Below are 19,834 nucleotides of genomic sequence, written 5' to 3'. Positions count from 1 at the left end.
TGCCCTTTTCTGAACTTTTTACAATTCCAGTGAAGATGGAGAAAGGAAGCTAGGTCTGTGTACCTGAGAGAGATCCCTTCCCTGGTGTTTCTATCATTGTCTTGCGGTTAAAAGGGGATTCAATAAATGATGAACTTTCAGAAACTGCTCACTCTGTCTCCAACTGTACTAGCTGTGCACTAACTCAACATGGGGATACATATAGGCCACTGTTCTTAAGCACAGCATGTCAACCATTAGTGTTTGTAGGGGTGGGAGAGAGCCTGTATTTTTTAAAATGTTCTAAATATTCAGAGAATGGAGTTATGATGCCCAATTACCATAATGTCACTTGCCACATTTCCTTTTACTGAAATCACAATCTTTTTTTCAGACACTCAGAATAGATAAACTTTCGTTTGAAATATGTTTATTCAACTCATCTCTCAGGATCACATTAGATGAACCCAAATTTCAGCCAACACATCATTAAAATATAAACTCTAGGCTCAGCAGCAGTTTATGAAAAAATGTTGATAAAATTAGCTCTGATTATTTGAAATATAATCCTTTAAGAATTAAAGAAGGAGGGAACCAATGGGTTGGGTTACTTAAGTTTATCACAAGATTCATTTTCTAGGTAATCTTTTAAAATGCTGCTGAAAATATTAATGATACAAAAGTCATGCTATAATTATATTTTAAATGAAACCGTGAGAATTAACAACCTATAATTTATTCTTAATAGAGATAAATTTTAAAGAGCTATAGTACTGATAACCATTAGTGTAAATAGCTATACTTAGTAAAGTGCATCACTAGGTGTTTTGTCTTTCCCCTTAACATAAAATCTATGCTATAGTCTTGCAAAACTTTTACAGTGTTTATAGCAAATGCCTTTGCCAACTTCCTGCCAATATTTTCCATGGTGTGGTTTCTTTGCATATTCATTTCATTTTCAAATTACCATACTACCTGTTATTCAAGTTATTGAAATAAGACATTTTCTACTGGCTATATGTCCCACTTGGAAATATAAAGGCCATACTGACTTGACAGCTGTACTGCCCCTTATATCTTCAATCAGAAGCATGAGGGGAGACATTCTACATGTTTGGGTCAACAAATACTGCTTGGAGAAAACTTCTAGACTCAGCAGCCTGGCATGCATGTACCCACACATAGAATACACATAGGGATCATCAACTGAAGAAGACCACATACTTTGGGGAGAATTCTGGACTGGTGCATGGGGGTGCCTTGCAAGTAGTAACCAAGATTGATGGAAACTATAGTGTGACTGACTTGGTTCCAGCTAGATACAGCCACTCAGGGTGTTACATACTGCTTGACTGTTTGTGACCAGTTAAGGTGGGTGCTACAGCAGCAAAGCATCATAAGACTTCCAAAATTGCAAGGTAAGTGATGACACCGACTCTCACTGGTCTGGATTGCACCCTGGAATATCATTATGGCACTAAAGGGGATACACTGCAGTTTTTTCAATCTTTTCTCCCTTTGCTCATCTCAACTTTGGATGTGAGGTCACCACACTTCTTGAAGTGAAAGGGACTATTCCCCTCGAAGGGACCAAATGCTTCAACCTGCAACCCATATTCACATAAGCAGGAGACTTATTAGTTCATTGAAGGGTTTGTATAATCAGTCCCCTACTCTGATTACTGTCATCACCATAATTGTGATAATTGTGAGTACACTACAGCTTTAGACACAAGATGCTTGGCATTGTTCTCCGAACTAGTTGTAAATCGAATTCATGCACAGTGTTTTTTAAAACTTCATCTCAGTTTCAAGATTCTCTTCAACTTCTCCTATATACTCAGCTATATCAGTGGTATAACTGATTCATATATAAAACTTGTGGCACTGCTACAGCAAACAGTTATCTGTTGGCTTTTCATACTGTTCCCAAAAGTATACAAGGAGTCTCAATAACTATTATAATCCTTTACTGATGTATCAAGTTTTCGCTAAGATTGCTAGTGAGGAATAGTTTTAATAAAGTATTATGCTCACACAAACCCTCCAAGCACTTGGAGCAAGGTTATATATTCTACTATTCTGCTCAGCTGGAAGTCGAGATTTAGTACAGTAAGATGTAGTTACTCCTCATTTATGGAGGACACCTATGAAAACAGACACCAAAGGAATGCAGATTCCAAGCAAATGTTAATTTGGTCAAAAACTGATTTATCAAAATTCCTTGTTTTTGGTGACACGGGAGCAGGAAGAGTTCCCACAAGTAAGACTGTTTCCTCGGACTTGGAAATATGCTAGCAGTAGCACCAGAGTTTGATGGTGGACAGAAGCACGGGAATTAAGCTGAGGCCTGGCCTGAAATGAATAATTAACATATAGAGGTAGGTCTCATTTTTTGGAAGATAAAACTAGAGCCATAAATGACTCATCGGATTGAAAACATTATTTTGTGCTAAATAAATGAATAGGTCTGTAGGCTAAGGTGACAATGTCCTAGACAACTACAGTAAGAGGGAGAAAACAGAGGGAACTATTTACTATCAACTAGATCATAATGAATATATCTATGAATATCTATGAAGGTAGAGATAAGGTAAAGAGGAAGTCAATGTGCATATACAGTGCATGCAGCACAAGGACAGAGTCCTGCACAGAAACTAAGCTAATCCAAAAACGAGTACTGCAATGCTAATCCAAAACCGAGTAATTAAATATGTAGTAAATGCAATGAGATGTGTAACATATATATACATTTATATATATAAAGGAAGAAGGTTTCTGTGTAACTTTCGAGTTGTGATGCACCTTGTACCCTTCCCCTCTATGTTTGACTCTGATCAACTCAGAACAGCACCATAGTTTGCCAAATAAAGATACCCAAGCAACAAAGCTAGAGTCAGGCTGGGAGCCAATTAGAAAGAGGTCTCAGAGGGAATCCCAAAAGCACCAGGTTGGCTGGTGCTGCAGATAAACAGGAGATCTTGCAGCAAACAATGCAACTAGGAATAAAGTCCAATTGAAATTGCTTCTCTGCCTTTGGATTTGGTGAAGCAAGTAAAGCCCTGACTGCCCTATATCTCCCTATTTCCTGCTATTGTTTCTCTCTTCTCCTTTAGACTTTCTTTTAAAATTAACACTCACTGTAGACACCTGAAGCTTTCCTCTACCGGATTCTGAAATCCCATTTATTTCCATCACTTTACATTCTGTAGAAAATCTTTCACCCCTGCTTCCTGAGATACGTTTTCATGTTGCATTCCATGCAAGTAGTCACCAATCTATAATATGGCTCTCTCTCCAAGTTCTAATGGTACAGTATCCTTAGGCACTTGCTCCTTCAGGAAAAGTTAGCCTTTCAGATCAGAATGTTCACATTTTCAGAACTCTATGGTTATCACAAAAGTGCTCAGTTCTGCAGCACTCACATGCCATTATGCAGTTATACCTTATGATTTTTTAAAATCTGTTTTTCCAGAAAATGGTTGACAGTGGAACACCTGTGTCTCTCTAAACCTATAATATAGATTCTGTATCATTATGATTCCAACCAGTATTAACACCCACACTGATAAAATTCTTCACTTTATTATCATATTCAAGGCAAAAGACAACCCAACTGCATTAACATATGGCTCTGCTCCTCTGGGTATGGAAGATTGCCTGCAGTCTCCTTGACTAGGAAGTGATAATTCATTTTAAAAATCAATGACTGGCATTAATGTGTATTTCCATCAAAGAAGCATCACAAATCCTAATGAATCGTCCTAAATAATGGATGGCTAACAATCATGATCCTGTTTCTTTATATTTTTTTTTAATTGAGTGTGCTTAGAACACATCCCAGATTGTATGACTACCAGAATTTTTCTTCAGCAAGAAACCTACCCTGAGGCTAAGTGCATACAAAGTGATTCAATTCCTGATACAAAATTTTTAAAATGGTTAAAACAAAAAACAGTAAGAAACAAGGAAAACTAACTATAGTGAAATGTGACTGTGCCTTTTTTTTAAAACGAGACACACACGCCCCAAAACCATATTCTTATATAGGATGGGGATAATTAACACACACACAAGTCGCTGGTATATGGCTATTACTTAATCATTCTACTGATTTTGAAACCATTCCCATAGTACTGAACCAATCAAATTTGTATAGCTCTGGTAGACATTTTTTTAAAAACCACCTAATTCTTCTTATCTTTTATTTTAAATTCAGCTATAATGTAAGCAACTCCATAAATCACTGGAAAACTATGATTCCATGTTTTACAGTATCATGCAACATTCTTCTTTATCCATTATGGTTCATGAGATATCTGAATTAAAATGTTTTGTGATCACTGGTCAATAATGTGAATAAAGTGTAATTTTCATTCTGTTATCTATTTCTCCACTCCTTAATAGAGAGAATTTAAAACCTAAATAAAAACTAAGTGCCAGATCTAATGACACCATATGAATGGGATTTTCCAAAACTCTCAACATTGACCTATTTTTTACCATTGACTAAAATGGGAGCAGATTTAGACCAATTAGAATGTGGTTTTGAAAATCCCACCATATATATATATCATATATATAAATAAAATATGTACACACTTGTCAAGAAAACTGGAGCTGTCCAAAATGAATGAAAATAAGTCCTCCTTAAAGATGGTTAAACAATCTGTAGTTGGGAAGATATAACATGCATATGACCTTAAGAAGAACCTTGTACAATGGTAGAGAGTTGTATTAATAATTTATTCCAGCATTACAATTGGCTTATCCTAGCATATACATTTCCCCAAAATTCCAAAGAACACCTTAATATCCAAAAAATGGAAGAAATACACTTTATCTGTGGCTAAGAAAAATAAATTGCCTTTATTTTTGAGTCTATAAAGATAGAACAGTAGCCAATTCCAAAACTGATGGTATGTTTAGCTGTTTTGCTTTAAAAAAAATACGTCTGCCTTTGCCAAAAACTTTTCAATGATAAACAGGATGCACATTGCATGTCATAGAGAAGCAGATTTTGTTTAGCAGATTCTTAATGTCATTGTCATGGTTTCTGAAAATGCAGCTTGGAATGCCATTGCTAGTGGCACTTATTGGACCACAAATAATAAAATGCCCACTTTGTACTGATGTCCACTGCAGGAAACTTCATATAGAAAGAGAACATTTACTCTGGTACTACACTAGCATGAAATATATGCCTTAACTGTTAGGTAATCTAGCTCTGATTCTCTTAGACTCTCTTTTATTCTGGTATATGATAGGAGAATTCGAGTAATCTTAAAGAGTTCTCCTCTACAGACAAATTCTTGTCTCATTCAAGTCACTAAGAATTCTGAGTTCAATGTGTTTATCATTTACTTCTTGCTTCTCAGTACTTCATTACTACATCAAGTGCCACATCAGAGTAGGTACTATTTATTACGCCCACAAAAAAATGCAAGAATGACAGAAGACAGTTAATGAAGGCAGAGAAACAACACGGGAATGCAGGGGCAAGATTAGAAAGGCAAAGGCACAAAATGAGATCAAACTAGCTACAGGCATAAAGGGAAACAAGAAGACCTTTTATAAATACATTAAAAGCAAGAGGAAGACCAAGGACAGGGTAGGCCCACTGCTTAGCGAGGAGGGACAAGCAGTAACAGGGAACTTGGAAATGGCGGAGATGCTCAATGACTTCTTTGTTTCGGTCTTCACCGAGAAGTCTGGAGGTGTGCCTAACATAGTGAATACAAGCAGAGAGAGGGTAAGTTTAGAAGATAGGATACACAAAGAACAAGTTAAAAATCACTTAGGAAAGTTAGATGTCAGCAAGTCACCAGGTCCTGATGAAATGCATCCCAGGATACTCAAGGAGCTGATAGAGGAGGTATCTGAGCCTTTAGCTATGATCTTTGAAAAATCATGGCAGACAGGGGAGATTCCAGAAGACTGGAAAAGGGCAAATATTGTGCCCATCTATAAAAAGGGGAATAAGAACAACCCAGGAAATTATAGACCGGTCAGTTTAACGTCTGTCCCAGGGAAGATAATGGAGCAGGTAATTAAGGAAATCGTATGCAAACACTTGGAAAGTAATAAAGTGATAGGGAATAGCCAGCATGGGTTTGTGAAGAACAAGTCATGCCAAACTAATCTGATAGCTTTCTTTGATAAGATAACGAGCCATGTGGATAAGGGAGAAGCGATGGATGTCATATACCTAGACTTTAGTAAGGCATTTGATACGGTCTCGCATGATATTCTTATTGATAAACTAGGCAAATATAACTTAGATAGGGCCACGATAAGGTGGGTGCATAATTGGCTGGATAACCGTAGTCAGAGAGTTGTTGTTAACGGTTCTAAATCCTGCTGGAAAGGGATAACAAGTGGAGTTCCGCAAGGGTCTGTTTTGGGACCCGTACTATTCAATATCTTCATCAATGATGTAGATATTGGGATAGAGAGTACTCTTATTAAGTTTGCAGATGATACCAAACTGGGTGGGGTTGCGACTTCTTTGGAGGATAGGGACATAATTCAAAATGACCTTAGCAAGTTAGAGAAATGGTCAGAGGTAAACAGGATGAGGTTTAATAAAGAGAAATGCAAAGTGCTCCACTTAGGAAGGAACAATCAGTTCCATACATACAAGATGGGAAGCGACTGTCTAGGAAGGAGCATGGCGGAAAGGGATCTAGGGGTCATAGTGGACCACAAGTTGAATATGAGTCAACAGTGTGATGCTGTTGCAAAAAAAGCAAATATGATTCTAGGTTGTATCAACAGGTGTGTTGTAAGCAAAACTCGTGAAGTCATTCTGCCGCTCTATTCTGCACTAGTTAGGCCTCAGCTGGAGTACTGTGTCCAGTTCTGGGCGCCACATTTCAAGAAAGATGTGGAGAAATTGGAAAGGGTACAGAGAAGAGCGACAAGAATGATTAAAGGTCTAGAGAACATGACCTATGAAGCCAGGCTTCATGAACTGGGCTTGTTTAGTTTGGAAAAAAGAAGATTAAGGGGGGACATGATAGCGGTTTTCAAATATCTAAAAGGGTGTCACAAGGAGGAAGGCGAAAATTTGTTCCTCTTGGTTTCTGAGGACAGGACAAGGAGTAATGGGCTTAAAGTGCAGCAGGGGAGGTTTAGATTGGACATTAGGAAAAAATTCCTAACTGTCAGGGTGGTCAAATATTGGAATAAATTGCCAAGGGAGGTGGTGGAATCTCCCTCTCTGGAGATATTTAAGAACAGGTTAGATAGACATCTGTCAGGGATGGTGTAGACGGAGCTTGATCCTGCCTTGAGGGCGGGGGGCTGGACTCGATGACCTCTCGAGGTCCCTTCCAGTCCTATTATTCTATGATTCTATGAAAAATGTGCATTAACTGTAGGAAAACATACAGTATTACTAAAATAGACACGTTCTGTAAAATGGGAAATTCTGGTCCTTTATCTTACCTTTGAACTTAGAATTAAGAACTCAATCCTGCAAGGGCAGCAAGTTATAAGGGACCATAGTTCCTGGGCTCCAAGAATATTTGTGTCTGTGTATATGCTGGAAGGGCATAACAAGTGAGGTTCCACAGGAGTCTGTTTTGGAATCGGTTCTGTTCAATATCTTCATCAACAATTTAGATATTGGCATAGCGAATACGCTTATTACGTTTGCAGATGACAACAAACTGGGAGGGGTTGCAATTGCTTTGGAAGATAGGGTCATAATTCAAAATAATGTGGACAACCTGGAGAAATGGTCTGAGGTAAATAGAATGAAGTTTAATAAGGGCAAATGCAAAGTACTCCACTTAGGAAGGAACAATCCGTTTCACACTCTCAGAATGGGAAGTGACTGTCTAGGAAGGAGTACTGGAGAAAGAGATCTAGGGGTGGACCAAAAGCTAAATATGAGTCAACAGTGTGATGCTGTTGCAAAAAAAGCAAACATGATTCTGGGATTCGTTAGTGTTGGGAGCAAGACACAAGAAGTCATTCTTCTGCTCTACTCTACACTGATTAGGCCTCAATTGAAGTAGTGTGTCCAGTTCTGGGCACCATATTTCAAGAAAGATGTGGAGAAACTGGAGAAGGTTCAGAGAAGAATAACAAAAATGATTAAAGATCTAGAAAACATGACCTATGAGGGAAGACTGAAAGAATTGGGCTTGTTTAGTTTGGAAAAGCGAAGACTGAGAGGGGACATGACAGCAGTTTTCAGGTATCTTAAAGAGTGTCACAGGGGACAGGGGAATTGTTCTCCTTGGCTGCTGATGATAGGACAAGAAGCAATGGGCTTAAACTGCAGCAAGGGAGGTTTAGGTTGGACATTAGGAGAAACTTCCCAACTGTCCCAGTGGTTAAACACTGGAATAAATTGTGTAGGGAAGTTGTAGAATCTCCATCACTGGAGATATTTAAGAGCAGGCTAGATCAACATCTATCAGGGATGGTGTAGACTGTGCTTGGTCCTGCCATGAGGGCAGGGGACTAGACTTGATCTCTTGACGTCCCTACCAGTTCTAGTGTTCTATGATTCTATAATTTCTGGCCCAGAGGCTAGGCTCCACCAAACTTCAAGGCTGGGTCTCTCCCCTGGTCTCACATTCTGCCCCCATGTGCCTCTCCCCGTGCATCCCTCCGCCTCATCTGCCACCTCTGGACAAAGCGCCCAGGGGGTCCTGCTGCCACCACCAACAGTGCAGCAGGTCTACAGTAGTTTCCTGCCTGTTCTTTCTCTATACATGGCTGGTTGTATTTTCTTGTGGTCCCTTTGACAGGGGAGTCTCTATGTACTGCAGCTACCCCAAACCCCACTGCAGCCAATGGGAGCTGTGAGGGTGGTACCTGTGGGCAGCAACATGCAAGGATCCACTCCTGCCTAGAAGTTGCTGCCAGAACAGAGGGTGCTCCAGATAAGCAGCCCATTCTCTAGTCCCTCCACCCCACGGCTTTAAAACATCTAACGCATTGAACAGTCTAAAATGCACTCCTGACCCCTCTTTCTTCCATAATTTATTTACAATTACCATGAAAAAGAAAATGAATTGGAATTTCTACTCTCTGTGGTATCATTTATGGAGCAGAATATTTAATCAAATGCTTAAATACATTTCTCAAACATTCAGTTCCAAAAGAGAGTTGTTCTGTGATCATATATAAATCTATATGAATATATTTGAAATAAAGCTTGACATTACAGCACAGCAAAAATTAATTACATTCAACTGTAACCTTATTAAAACCATAACTGAACTACTAAAAAGAGTGAGGGAATTTTAACATTAAACTTCAATTTTCTCAAAGAATGTTTCTAATATTATGATAAGTAGGCCATAGAGTTTTAAAACAACATTTACTGGAACACTAAAACAAGAAGCTCAATATAAATTATTTCTAAGATATGTAACAAACATGATTCATATCTTGGATCAGGGTTGCTGTAAAATAATCTTATACTTTGCCAAACACAATTACCCATTTATAGCCAACCGATAATCACGTGGCAGTCTGAGCTGAAAAAGAAGCAGAAGTGTTAAAAACCAGGTTACTTCCTTTGAGTATTAGATATTTGGAATCAGTGTTGTCAGACACCACTACCGGTGTGGTGCTCTTGCATCTGTTCTGCTCCCTTCAGTGTTGATAACCATTCGGCTGCGTGTAGTGCATGTGCTCTCTCCAAATACTTGTGCTCTTTCCGAATGCTGTGCAGACTCTGTGCAGGTAGCGAACACCGCAGACTTCTAAAAGCCCCCAATGACCACAAATCAGACAAGGTGCAAAGGCACCGGAACCAGGTTTATTGTCAAACAACTTATGGTCTCTAGCACACAAACAAGTTACACATCACTTCTTACATATCAAGGTGGCGCCCTTAAACATATTTGGTCGACATTCCCTGACGTATCTAGATATCTCCCATTACCTTGTGGTTCGGTGGTTTGATCAAAACATCACTACCCATTATGTGGTCATCCCAACCCTGTGCTGAACCTGGATTGGTATGTCCCTGTTATCTATGGAGAGTGTACTGGTACCAAGCTGTTTCTGCAGTTAGATGTTCTGTTACCATCCTCCTAGATATGTGTATTTCTGCAATATCAGCAGCCCCGTCCTTGCCAAATTTCTGTGAGCAGGCCCTGCCTTTTGCTCATAGCTTAGCTTTGCTTTATGTTAGCAAAGCACTGACTGTTGTTCAGGCCTTGGGGGGGGAGGGGAGGAGACCAAAAAAATTATACCAGAGCAGATTGCTAGTGGAAAGTATTGGATACATTTATCTATAATAGTGTATAAGCACCACAAGAAAACATTCAAGACCATCTATATATAAATTAAAAAAAACACAAGACAGTTTGACTACAATATACCAAGTAAGAAAATTAAGGAGCAGAGTTTGAAAATCCATCCTTATCTACCTCCGTTGTGCCTAGGAATTGTTGTTTGTTTTCTCTCTGTGTTTCTCGGAAAGGTAGGAAAATGACTACAGTCTTGGTTTCAATTTGCCTCTGTATAGGGTCTCCAACTTTCTAATCACTTCACCCTCACCATTACATTCCCCCTCCCTTGGTGGCTCATCTTCTCCCACCCTCACTCAATTTCACAGGGCTGGAGCAAGGGATTGAATGCAGGAAGGGCAAAGGCCTCTATCTGGTGGTGTGAGCTCTTGGGTGGGGACAGAAATCAGGAAGAGTTGCAGGTTGAGGTAGGGAGTTGGATGGGTGGGATGTGTACAGGGGGCATGAGGGCTCCAGCTAAGAGGGTAAGGGTCTGGGGATGTGGGGTTCAGGGTGTTAGAGGTAGCTCTGGGTTTAGGGGGAGGCTCAGGGCTGAGGCAGTAGGTTGGGGCTCAGGGTAGAGGTGTGAGCTTACCTCAGGTTGCTCCTGATCAGTGGCACAGCGGAGCTAAGGCAGCCTCTGTGACTGTCCTTGCTCCATGCTACTTTCTAGAAACAGCCTTAAGGAGATGTTCAAGGTCAGCTGGGAAGACTGACACACTGACATCAGTGTTGTCTTGGCAGCCAACATCAGCAATATAGTATCACAGGTCATGAAACCCAAACTCCGCTGGGCTGGCCACTGTGTATATAGGCCTGACACTTGCTTCCCAAAGCAAGTACTTTTCACTCTGTTACCCCTAGGAAGAAGGACTCGCAGAGGGCAGTGAAAATGCTTCAAAGGCATAATAAAGAAAGTACACTTTAAAAAGGGAGGCATCAACCCAACAAACTGACAAGACTCAGCGTGGAACGGAACACAGTGGCACCACACCACACACCAAGCCCCAACTCCCTTTGAAGAGAACAGACACACTCACGAAATAGCATAGGACAAACTAGAAAAGAAGGGGCACAACAGTCCAGCCAACAACTATGTCTCCTCTAAGGGAGGAGGACACTTTTGAGGTAAAATCTATAGGGTATGAATTGGGCTCCTTAAAAACCCACAAATTCACCCCTCTTAGCAGACATCATCCTCTCATGGAGGGACAGCCAAAGAAGAAGACAGACACTTTGCAGCCAGAAAAGAATTCACAATCAATATTTGCCTTGCATTAACTAATAACAGCCCCATTAAATGGTATGTGCAGTGGAAGGAGGTAAGTTTCTAATCACAAGTAGTCAAATAATTTATCATGTATTTTATTGATCATATAAATAGAAATTACTATTACAGTTTTCAAAAATTAATGCAAAATGGTATGGCCAAGGAATAAAAATAGTATGCGACTATACCACTCAGGAAAGCACCTATGTGTTTTAACTCTCTAGTCCAGTTCCTTTATGGAAGTTCTTTTCATTTTCATAGGTGTTTTCTGATATCCTAGATAATTTATTATTTAATCAAATATTTGACTCATTTGAATAATTACTGTCATTCTTATATTATATTTATACCTACATTGATATTTATTTGGGACAAGGGCAAGGAGTAGTGACACACACATACAGCACTGAGTAGCCGAGGAAGTCCAGAATGGGCTTTTTGTATCTCACTTTTAGAAATGTAAACTCTTTAGAGACCTATGCAGTCATCATCATACCAGGATTTCATGCAAGAGTGATTCTTTTAATTCCAGAAACAGGAGTTCAAATCTTACTCAAACGTGTAGAAGTTTTATAGTCCTAGTCCAGCTATCATTTGTCCTCACTACAAAACCACTAATTTGTTATTTATTTTGCTTGTGTAATATTACTTGAAATACCCTGTTCTCATGTTTATCCAGGTCCTTGGAATGCAAGCATGCAAACAAATCTGTTAAGAAGAAAACTGCTCACTGTCCAATATACCCAAAGTTTAAGACACCAAACACCTTATTCTTATTCAAGAGGTAACCTACAGACTTTCATGATGCCTAAGTCAGATGGACAGGGAAGTGATATGAAGGTACTATAGTATATCTACCCTGTTTCAGTAACGCTACATATCAGTGTTCCCTCTGTCTTTCCACATCGCTGCCAGACCATTATTCTTTGGCGTTCTGTTCAGTCTCTTCAGACCACACTGTCCTTTTCAGACTCTTGTGTTTCATGATTCATCAGACACAAATTTTATTGAGACTCCCTAATCTCCTTTCCAAAATACCAGTAGTTATTCACAGTCTCCCAGCTGTCTTTTGTTTGTTTGTTTGTTTTTAAGTGTAATAAAACAACAATAAAACTGAAAACAGCTCTTTATATCAAACTTGGCAAAGGCTGCCAAATAACCTGCTGAGTGAACTTTTACATCCCACGCAGAAGTAATTAGTGTAAGTCCTTATCGCACATTGGTACATTAAAACCATTAGCAAACCTAATATTTCCAAAATATTTTAATTTATACATTTTGTATCCCTTGCAGAGCCTTTCTAAATTGTTACCTAACTAGCATGTATTTTAGAAAGCCTAAAGTACAAGAGAATCACATTATTTCTAGAATAAATTTACATTGTGTGCTTCTGAAAGTGAAAAGTTTTATAACCACCCAAAACATCTAGAGCTTAGGCAGTCATGGTTTTAGCAGAATAGTGTGGTTTAAAACATTAGAAATTCTGTCCTAAGCTAAAATGAGACTGAAATTTCTAGGCTCAGGCTTGAGCTCCTGGCCTTAAAACCCTTAAAAATCAAATGCCTAATATAAAGCCTAAATATAATATGAATCAAAACCAAGAATCTTTTAAACACACATCAAAACTCACAATATATAGTGCACCATTCCACTCACCAAAACACTATCCCACCCAACCCAGATCATAATTTACGAAGACAGATATCTTCCCATGTAAAAAACAAAAGTCAGAGGGACACAAAAGCATCTTGAATTGTACGAAAATTACTTTTTCGTGTGCCCAGACAGAATTTGCCGAAGAAGGCTCTCTGCCTTCTATTTCCTTGAAATAACACTATGGAATTAAAGTTCAGCAGTGGTTCCAAACATGTCAAGTTTAATCATTAAGACAATACACAGGCATACAGCGGAAACCTAAAATAGAATACATTTATGTTATTTACAGTTTTACATACTTCTTTAATCTTATTTGCTGCTACATAGTGGATAGGCAGTCCAGGTCCTGAACAAGAATAAAGGTCCACCAATAGTCATTATTCTATTGTGTTCTGCAAGACCTATAGCTATGAGTGATTTTCAAGAGTAACTCCAAATAAAATATATATGTTAGGTATATTTAGTTTGTGCCCCACATTTTACAGTGAGGTAATCTCTCTGAAGTCAACCGAAGGTGAGGGTATTATCTCACCTAATGTACCATACTGTAAAACTAAAGTACTTTGTTTTCACTTTGGATTTATCTGGGGAAAGCTCTAGTTACCCCAAGGTTAAAAAAAACCAAACACTTGAGCAGACAAGACAAGGCCAAATATAGTTCTGCACAGGATACGGAGGATACATCAGATAAAACCATTTTATCAGTTCCCTGAAGGTCTTCACATACACTCTGACTAGAAATAGTGAAAAAACTGACCTTATATAACTTAATAAGACATAGCAGAGGGCACAGTAAATAGAGCAGAAGGTGCTTTTGAACCACTGACAATATTCAGAGGCCAATTTTGAAAATTTGGACTGAATTTAATCTTTACTTCCCCATCTGAAAATACTTAACTAATCCTCACAACATAAAGCATACATAAAATGCTTTGAAGATGTAAAGCACTATGGAACTGCTAATTTATCCTTTCGTTTTTAGGACAGAGGATTAGGAACTTCCAGCCTGATGACTGGATCCAGCCTCCTGCCCAATTTGATCTGGCCGACAGCAGAAAGACTTGACATGGGCCAGAAGCACTGAGTGTTGGGGCTTCCCCATGGGGCTGGAACTGCAAGTGCCAACTTTCCACGCTGCAGGAGGAAGCTAGGTTGTCTTAGTGTGGCCCAGGGATGCTGACAGATGATCAGGAAGAGAACAGGGAAGCTCCAAGTTTGCTAACACTGCTCTGCCCCCACAGCTCCCATTGACTGGGAACCACAGCCAATAGGAGCCGTGGGAGCAAGAAGGAGCATGAGGGAAATGAACTGTGCCACTGTTGCGCTTTCCAGAAGCAGCACAAGATCAGGGCAGGGGAGAGCCCACCTTAGCCCCGCATTCTGTATAGTCAACAAATATTAAAATTACTTGATAAATTGTAAGATAACCCTCCTGCTCTGTGTGTGCCACAAGCGGTTACAGGAGATCCTCCAGAGGTAAATGGCTCGGTTTGGATACTATTTCAAAATGATGTTTCTAAGCTATGCTTTTTTCTGAAAGTCAGGTTGAAAATCTCATCTTCCAATTTACTTTTGATATCTTCAGTACTTCCTGACCTGGTGTTAGGCTTAATTTATATTGGGAAAGTACATACTTGGATGAAAAATGTTATACCTTAAAATCAAAGTATGTACCAGTGCTATCTGAAGTATTTCAACAGAAGCTTGAATTCAAATTTAACAAACACTGATGATTACTGTGAAGCTTTGAAAAGCTCATACAGAAATGTATACATTCTACAAAAACTCTTGTATCTTTTCTAACAAAAATAACTTGTCAATACAAATATAACTATAGACATCTGTTAGCTAAGCAATGCTGAGGTGCTTCTCCCTGCACAATTCCATCCTATTAGGTGATGATCTGGAAAACCTCAAAGCATAACACATTATGTGCAAGAAACTGCTTCAGGGCTCCTTGCTCTATTCCTTTATCCACTGTAGCACATATTTACCATTTATGACTTGTCATCAACACACACAATCAATAACATGCCAAAATGTTCATGGAAGCACTTCAGCTTAGGAAAAAAGACAATATTCTGAACTATTTGGAGACATCCAAACCAGGAAAGACTCATAACTCTAAGTTGTCGTGCTTGGAAGACTTCAATATATTGTATTAATCTATGTACCCTCTAACAAGTGCAGCTTGCATATATAAAGCAATATTGATTCAGCTGTGCTCAACTGTTTGTATAGGCTTTTAGGGACACACGCTATCAGACATTAGACCATGTCTTCCTGTGAGGTTTAGTTGCTGTCAATGAGGCTTGACTTAATGATACAGTGTGCAAGCCACTATAGTTAATTAACTTTTTTTTGTTCATCTCACAGAGCTGTTTTCGGCAATCAGATCTTATCTGCACAATGCCTGTTATAGTTTCATGCTGCAAGGAGGTTTGCAACAACAGCATCTTCCATTAATAAAACTCTGCTGCAGGAGTTCTGTGCTCCTTTGATGGGAAAGAAGAACATGGCATCTGAGAAAGAATATGAAAGCAGCACAGTGATATTCAGGCTGAAGCAAAAGATCTGGAGATTACCTGTAGGAAACAATGCCAGTGATCTACATGAGCAGCTCAAATATTAGAGAGGAATACAGAAAGCTGGGGGTGGCTATTTCCAAAATAACAGCCTTGTCTACACCCAATGTTGTTTACCTCAACACCAGCATACAGTACACTGTGTTATTTTATAAGAAAAGACAGGACATGCTTGGTTGCTGTTTTCTATCAGCTTCTAAACTTTTGCTCTAAATCTTGTAATTTGATAGCTGCACAGCAACAGAAAGCTGATGTTTTGCATATACTGCTTTACTTATCATGTGCCATGCAAAACAGAACATGACATTTTCCAAATATTCAGTCAAAAATGAGATTAGAAAAACCTTAAATATAAATGTTATGAACAGACATATATTCAATTCTCTTTGGGTATGTCTCCACTAGGAAACTATTTCAGAATAACTAAATTAAAAAAAAACTTAAAAAACAACAAATGGTCTGGTAGCACTTTATAGACTAACAAAACATAAATATGGTATCAGTGGGCAAAGATCACTTCTGTGGGCACAGACCATGAAAGCTCATGATACCATCTACATGTTTTGTTAGCCTATAAAGTGCTACCAGACCATTTGTTGTTTTTTTAAGTTTATCCTGTACAAGCTAATTCAGCTCCCCCCTGAAGCCTCTAAATCAGTGTTTATTAAATTGTGTTCCATGGCACACCGGTGTGCTGCGAGGCAGTCAGAGGTGTGCCACGAAGAACAACAGAATTAAAAATGGCTGCCCTTAAAGGGCCAACCGACTCTTTTTCCTCAATAACTTTTCCCCCACCCTTTTTTTGTTTTGCTCGACAAAAAAATCCTTGGTGGTCCTCATAAAAAAAATTATTGTTTGGTATTCCTTGGTCTTAAAAAGTTTAAGAAACACTGTTCTAAATTCAAAATAATAACTCCCAAAATAACAAAATCGAAATAGCATGTCCCCACTATGGGGAAGCCTTGAAATTACTCCAAGGCAGGCACCATTGTTGTGGATGCATTACCTTGACTTAGAGCCCCAGGAAGCATTTGGGAGTAATTAATTTGAATGACTCTGGAGAGTAGGTATTTCAAAAGAGCAGCAGCAGAGCGTCCACACAAACGCTATTTCAAAATAAGCAGAATATTCTCTGAGGAAAGCAGGAGTACAGATTTTGAAATAACCATCCCATTATTTCAAAATAACGGGCTTGGTGGTGTGGACGCTCTGCTTATTATTTTGAAAAAGGGGGGTTATTTTGAAATAACTCCCTAGTGAAGACCAGGGCTGTCTGAGTGCTCTCACATACACACACCATATTCTCCCCTACCAAGTCCTGATTTTATTCACCTGGCTATTCATTTACTGTGCTTACTTCAATTTCTGTTAGCCTCAAAGTATTTATCGGTCTGCTTCTTTCATCATGTAACAATTGAGGTGCTTATGTGGGAAGATCCATTCTCCAGTTTTACAGAGTTCCAAGTTTTCTCACTTTTCTATTAATCCCTTGCTCTTACATAGCATTTTTCATCCACTGATTTCATAATCTTGATAGGGAAACAGACTTTGAATTGGTTTGCAAGATGTGAAATCAAATAGCATTTAAGTCTTTTTATTCTAAATTCTGCCCCTTTTAATGAAAAACTCAGAAAGCACAACCAAAGTCTCCTTCCTTGGCTAATCCTCATATTATGAAGGCATACATAAAAGAATATGCTCCTTTTTAACCATTTGTTGAGTAAGTGAAGTTCAGGAAAACTGATGGAAGAAAATTAATAGCGCTTAAATGCTGCAGGATGTAGCAAATATAAATGAAAACTCAGTACTGAGGCCAAAAAAGGCCTTACTCATGATATAACACTGTCTATGCAGACAAATCTACAGCAGTTCCTGCACTGAAAGATGACATATGGCCTAACAGATGTATATGATGTGATGAATGAACCTCTCCCCTCTACTTACATAGATCTTGTGATCCAATTATTATTTCTAACAACACAAACATATTTCAGTTCTCCTTTTCTTTAATGCAGGCAAATGTTTGTTACAAACTTGCAGCATTTAATTTTTAGGAGCAAAAATATTTGGGCTGGAAACTGTACCAAGTTATTTTCTTTTGAAAAATTTAAATTCCACACCTCTCAGTGCTCTGGGTACAGATTAAACCTCTCTAATCCGGCAACCAATAGGGGTACTCATGTGCTTAAAGTTGGACACATGCTTTGGTCTGTTTCTGTATCAGTGCCTTTAAACTGTGCCATATTAAAAAGATAAGATTTTTGACAGTTCTGACAATGCTTAAAACAAACAAGAGTCCCCTTGCTGTACTTGTGCCACTCATTCATGAAGACAAAAGTCCTACGTATTATACTTCGTAATAAAGCTACATTTATTGATGTATTGTACCATTTCGCAGTCATAAACAAATTTAGATACATCCCTTAAAGATACTGGTCCCTCAGGACAGTGCTGATTTCATACAGCACATTAACAACCCTGGAATGAAACCAAAGTGGTTGCTGTTACCACTCTAGTGGACTTTGATCTGCAACCACCCACTCACACAGTTATGTTTGTTTTCTTGTCTCACTGCAGGGAAGGTGGGAGGGAGAAGAGAAGGAAGCTCCTTAATGCAGCTGTAGCAAAGGGACAAGGAAGTAGTATATCTGAAAAAAAATGGTGGCATCCTGAGCAGACGGAGAAAGATTCTAAAGGGCTCCTTTTTCTTATGAAACCATAAAGGAACTCGTCTTGAAAAAACGAGGATGATAATTACTTAACACTGTAGTTCAAGAAGGTAAAACTCCAACTGATGGAATGGCTAGTTTCTAGCAGGATTATTACAGTTTTAAAAGTTATTTTTTTATGTCAATATATCTAACTTCATTTCTAATTATTTCCAGGACATTTTGTTAGTCATGATGTTGTCTAAAGCCAAGAGGAATACAAACTCCATTTAACTGACCCTAACAATTATTTATCAGCAGTCTGACATGAAATACTTCACTCATAACTTTGTTCACTCATAACTTCATTGCCTATTAAACTGACCTTATATGTAATTACATAGAGGACAGACAGGCAACAAAACAAATTTCTCAGACTTACCATTTATGCAGATCTCAAAAGGTTTGCAAAGGTCATCCTCAAATAGGCAGCCTAAAATACAACAGAAAGGTAAAATCAGTTCAGTTTTCAAACAGTGGATAATTGGTACAGAATACAGACTTCTCAGGTTATTGAATCCTCAGTAAGATGCAGATATCTGTTTGACCTTAGATTTTTAAATTGGGCAGTTCAGAAAAATCAAGAAGATGGAAACCAGACTTTTTCAGACAGCTCCTCTCACTAAACGTCCACTTCCAGAATAACATCAGACCATTTCTCCACTTCTGTGCTCTACAAAGAAATGGATCTTCCTTGTTCCTGACAATAATATTCTGCTCATCCATTTCGGTGCCATCACAAATTAGAATACACTGAGACCAGCACAGTGACCTAGTGTAACATGGAATTCAGAAATCCTCTCAATCCACTTCTATCGGAGGTGAACTGAAGCTGATAATCCAGCAAGTATTGCTTACAGCAGATAAGGAACTATTAAAAGTTTCAATGCAACAGGGCTGGATTTAGGCATTGACATCATAAGGCCCTTTCTAGGGCTCCAACTCAGACTATCAGCTGCCATTTAGAAACATAAAATCAAATTCTAACCCATATGGTGCAGAGGAAACCGTGACAACAAGGCTGAGTGTACCAAAGCGCCTGCCTCATTGCTTCAGTTTGCAGAGGGTCTGTAACAATAGCTCTGACAGAAGTGAACTGCCTCATTTTATCTCAGTCGGGTGTTCACACCCAGACTCACTCTTCTGAGGGCCCCTGCTATCAACACCCAAATACAGAGCTTTGTATGTAGTTACACAGCAAATACAGCCCACCTACTCATGCAGATAGAGCCTCACTGCTGAGATAAGTACTGTCCTCGCCCCTCCCCCCCATTCCCACTCCCTCCCCTACTGTGGACCTCACTACCCTCAATGGTGGGAGTCTTGCTACTATCCCTATTGCTTCCCTTCAGAGAGGGTCACTGTTGCTGTTCCTGG

The 19,834-nt window shown here is 39.0% G+C and overlaps 1 protein-coding gene across 1 annotated transcript in view; it reads right to left on the bottom strand.

Annotated features, from left to right (window-relative positions):
• Window positions 1-19,834, bottom strand: part of PTPRN2 (protein tyrosine phosphatase receptor type N2) — a 944,343-nt gene that overhangs the window by 819,017 nt on the left and 105,492 nt on the right. The window contains exon 2 of the mRNA XM_075922745.2: window positions 18,840-18,890. Coding sequence (XP_075778860.2) covers window positions 18,840-18,890 — 51 coding nt within the window. The remainder of the gene's footprint in view (window positions 1-18,839; window positions 18,891-19,834) is intronic.

The sequence above is a fragment of the Pelodiscus sinensis genome, chromosome 2, assembly GCF_052426305.1.
Source record: "Pelodiscus sinensis isolate ZL-2025 chromosome 2, ASM5242630v1, whole genome shotgun sequence".
Lineage (NCBI taxonomy): Eukaryota > Metazoa > Chordata > Testudines > Trionychidae > Pelodiscus > Pelodiscus sinensis.
This window is presented reverse-complemented; position numbering and strand designations above follow the sequence as displayed.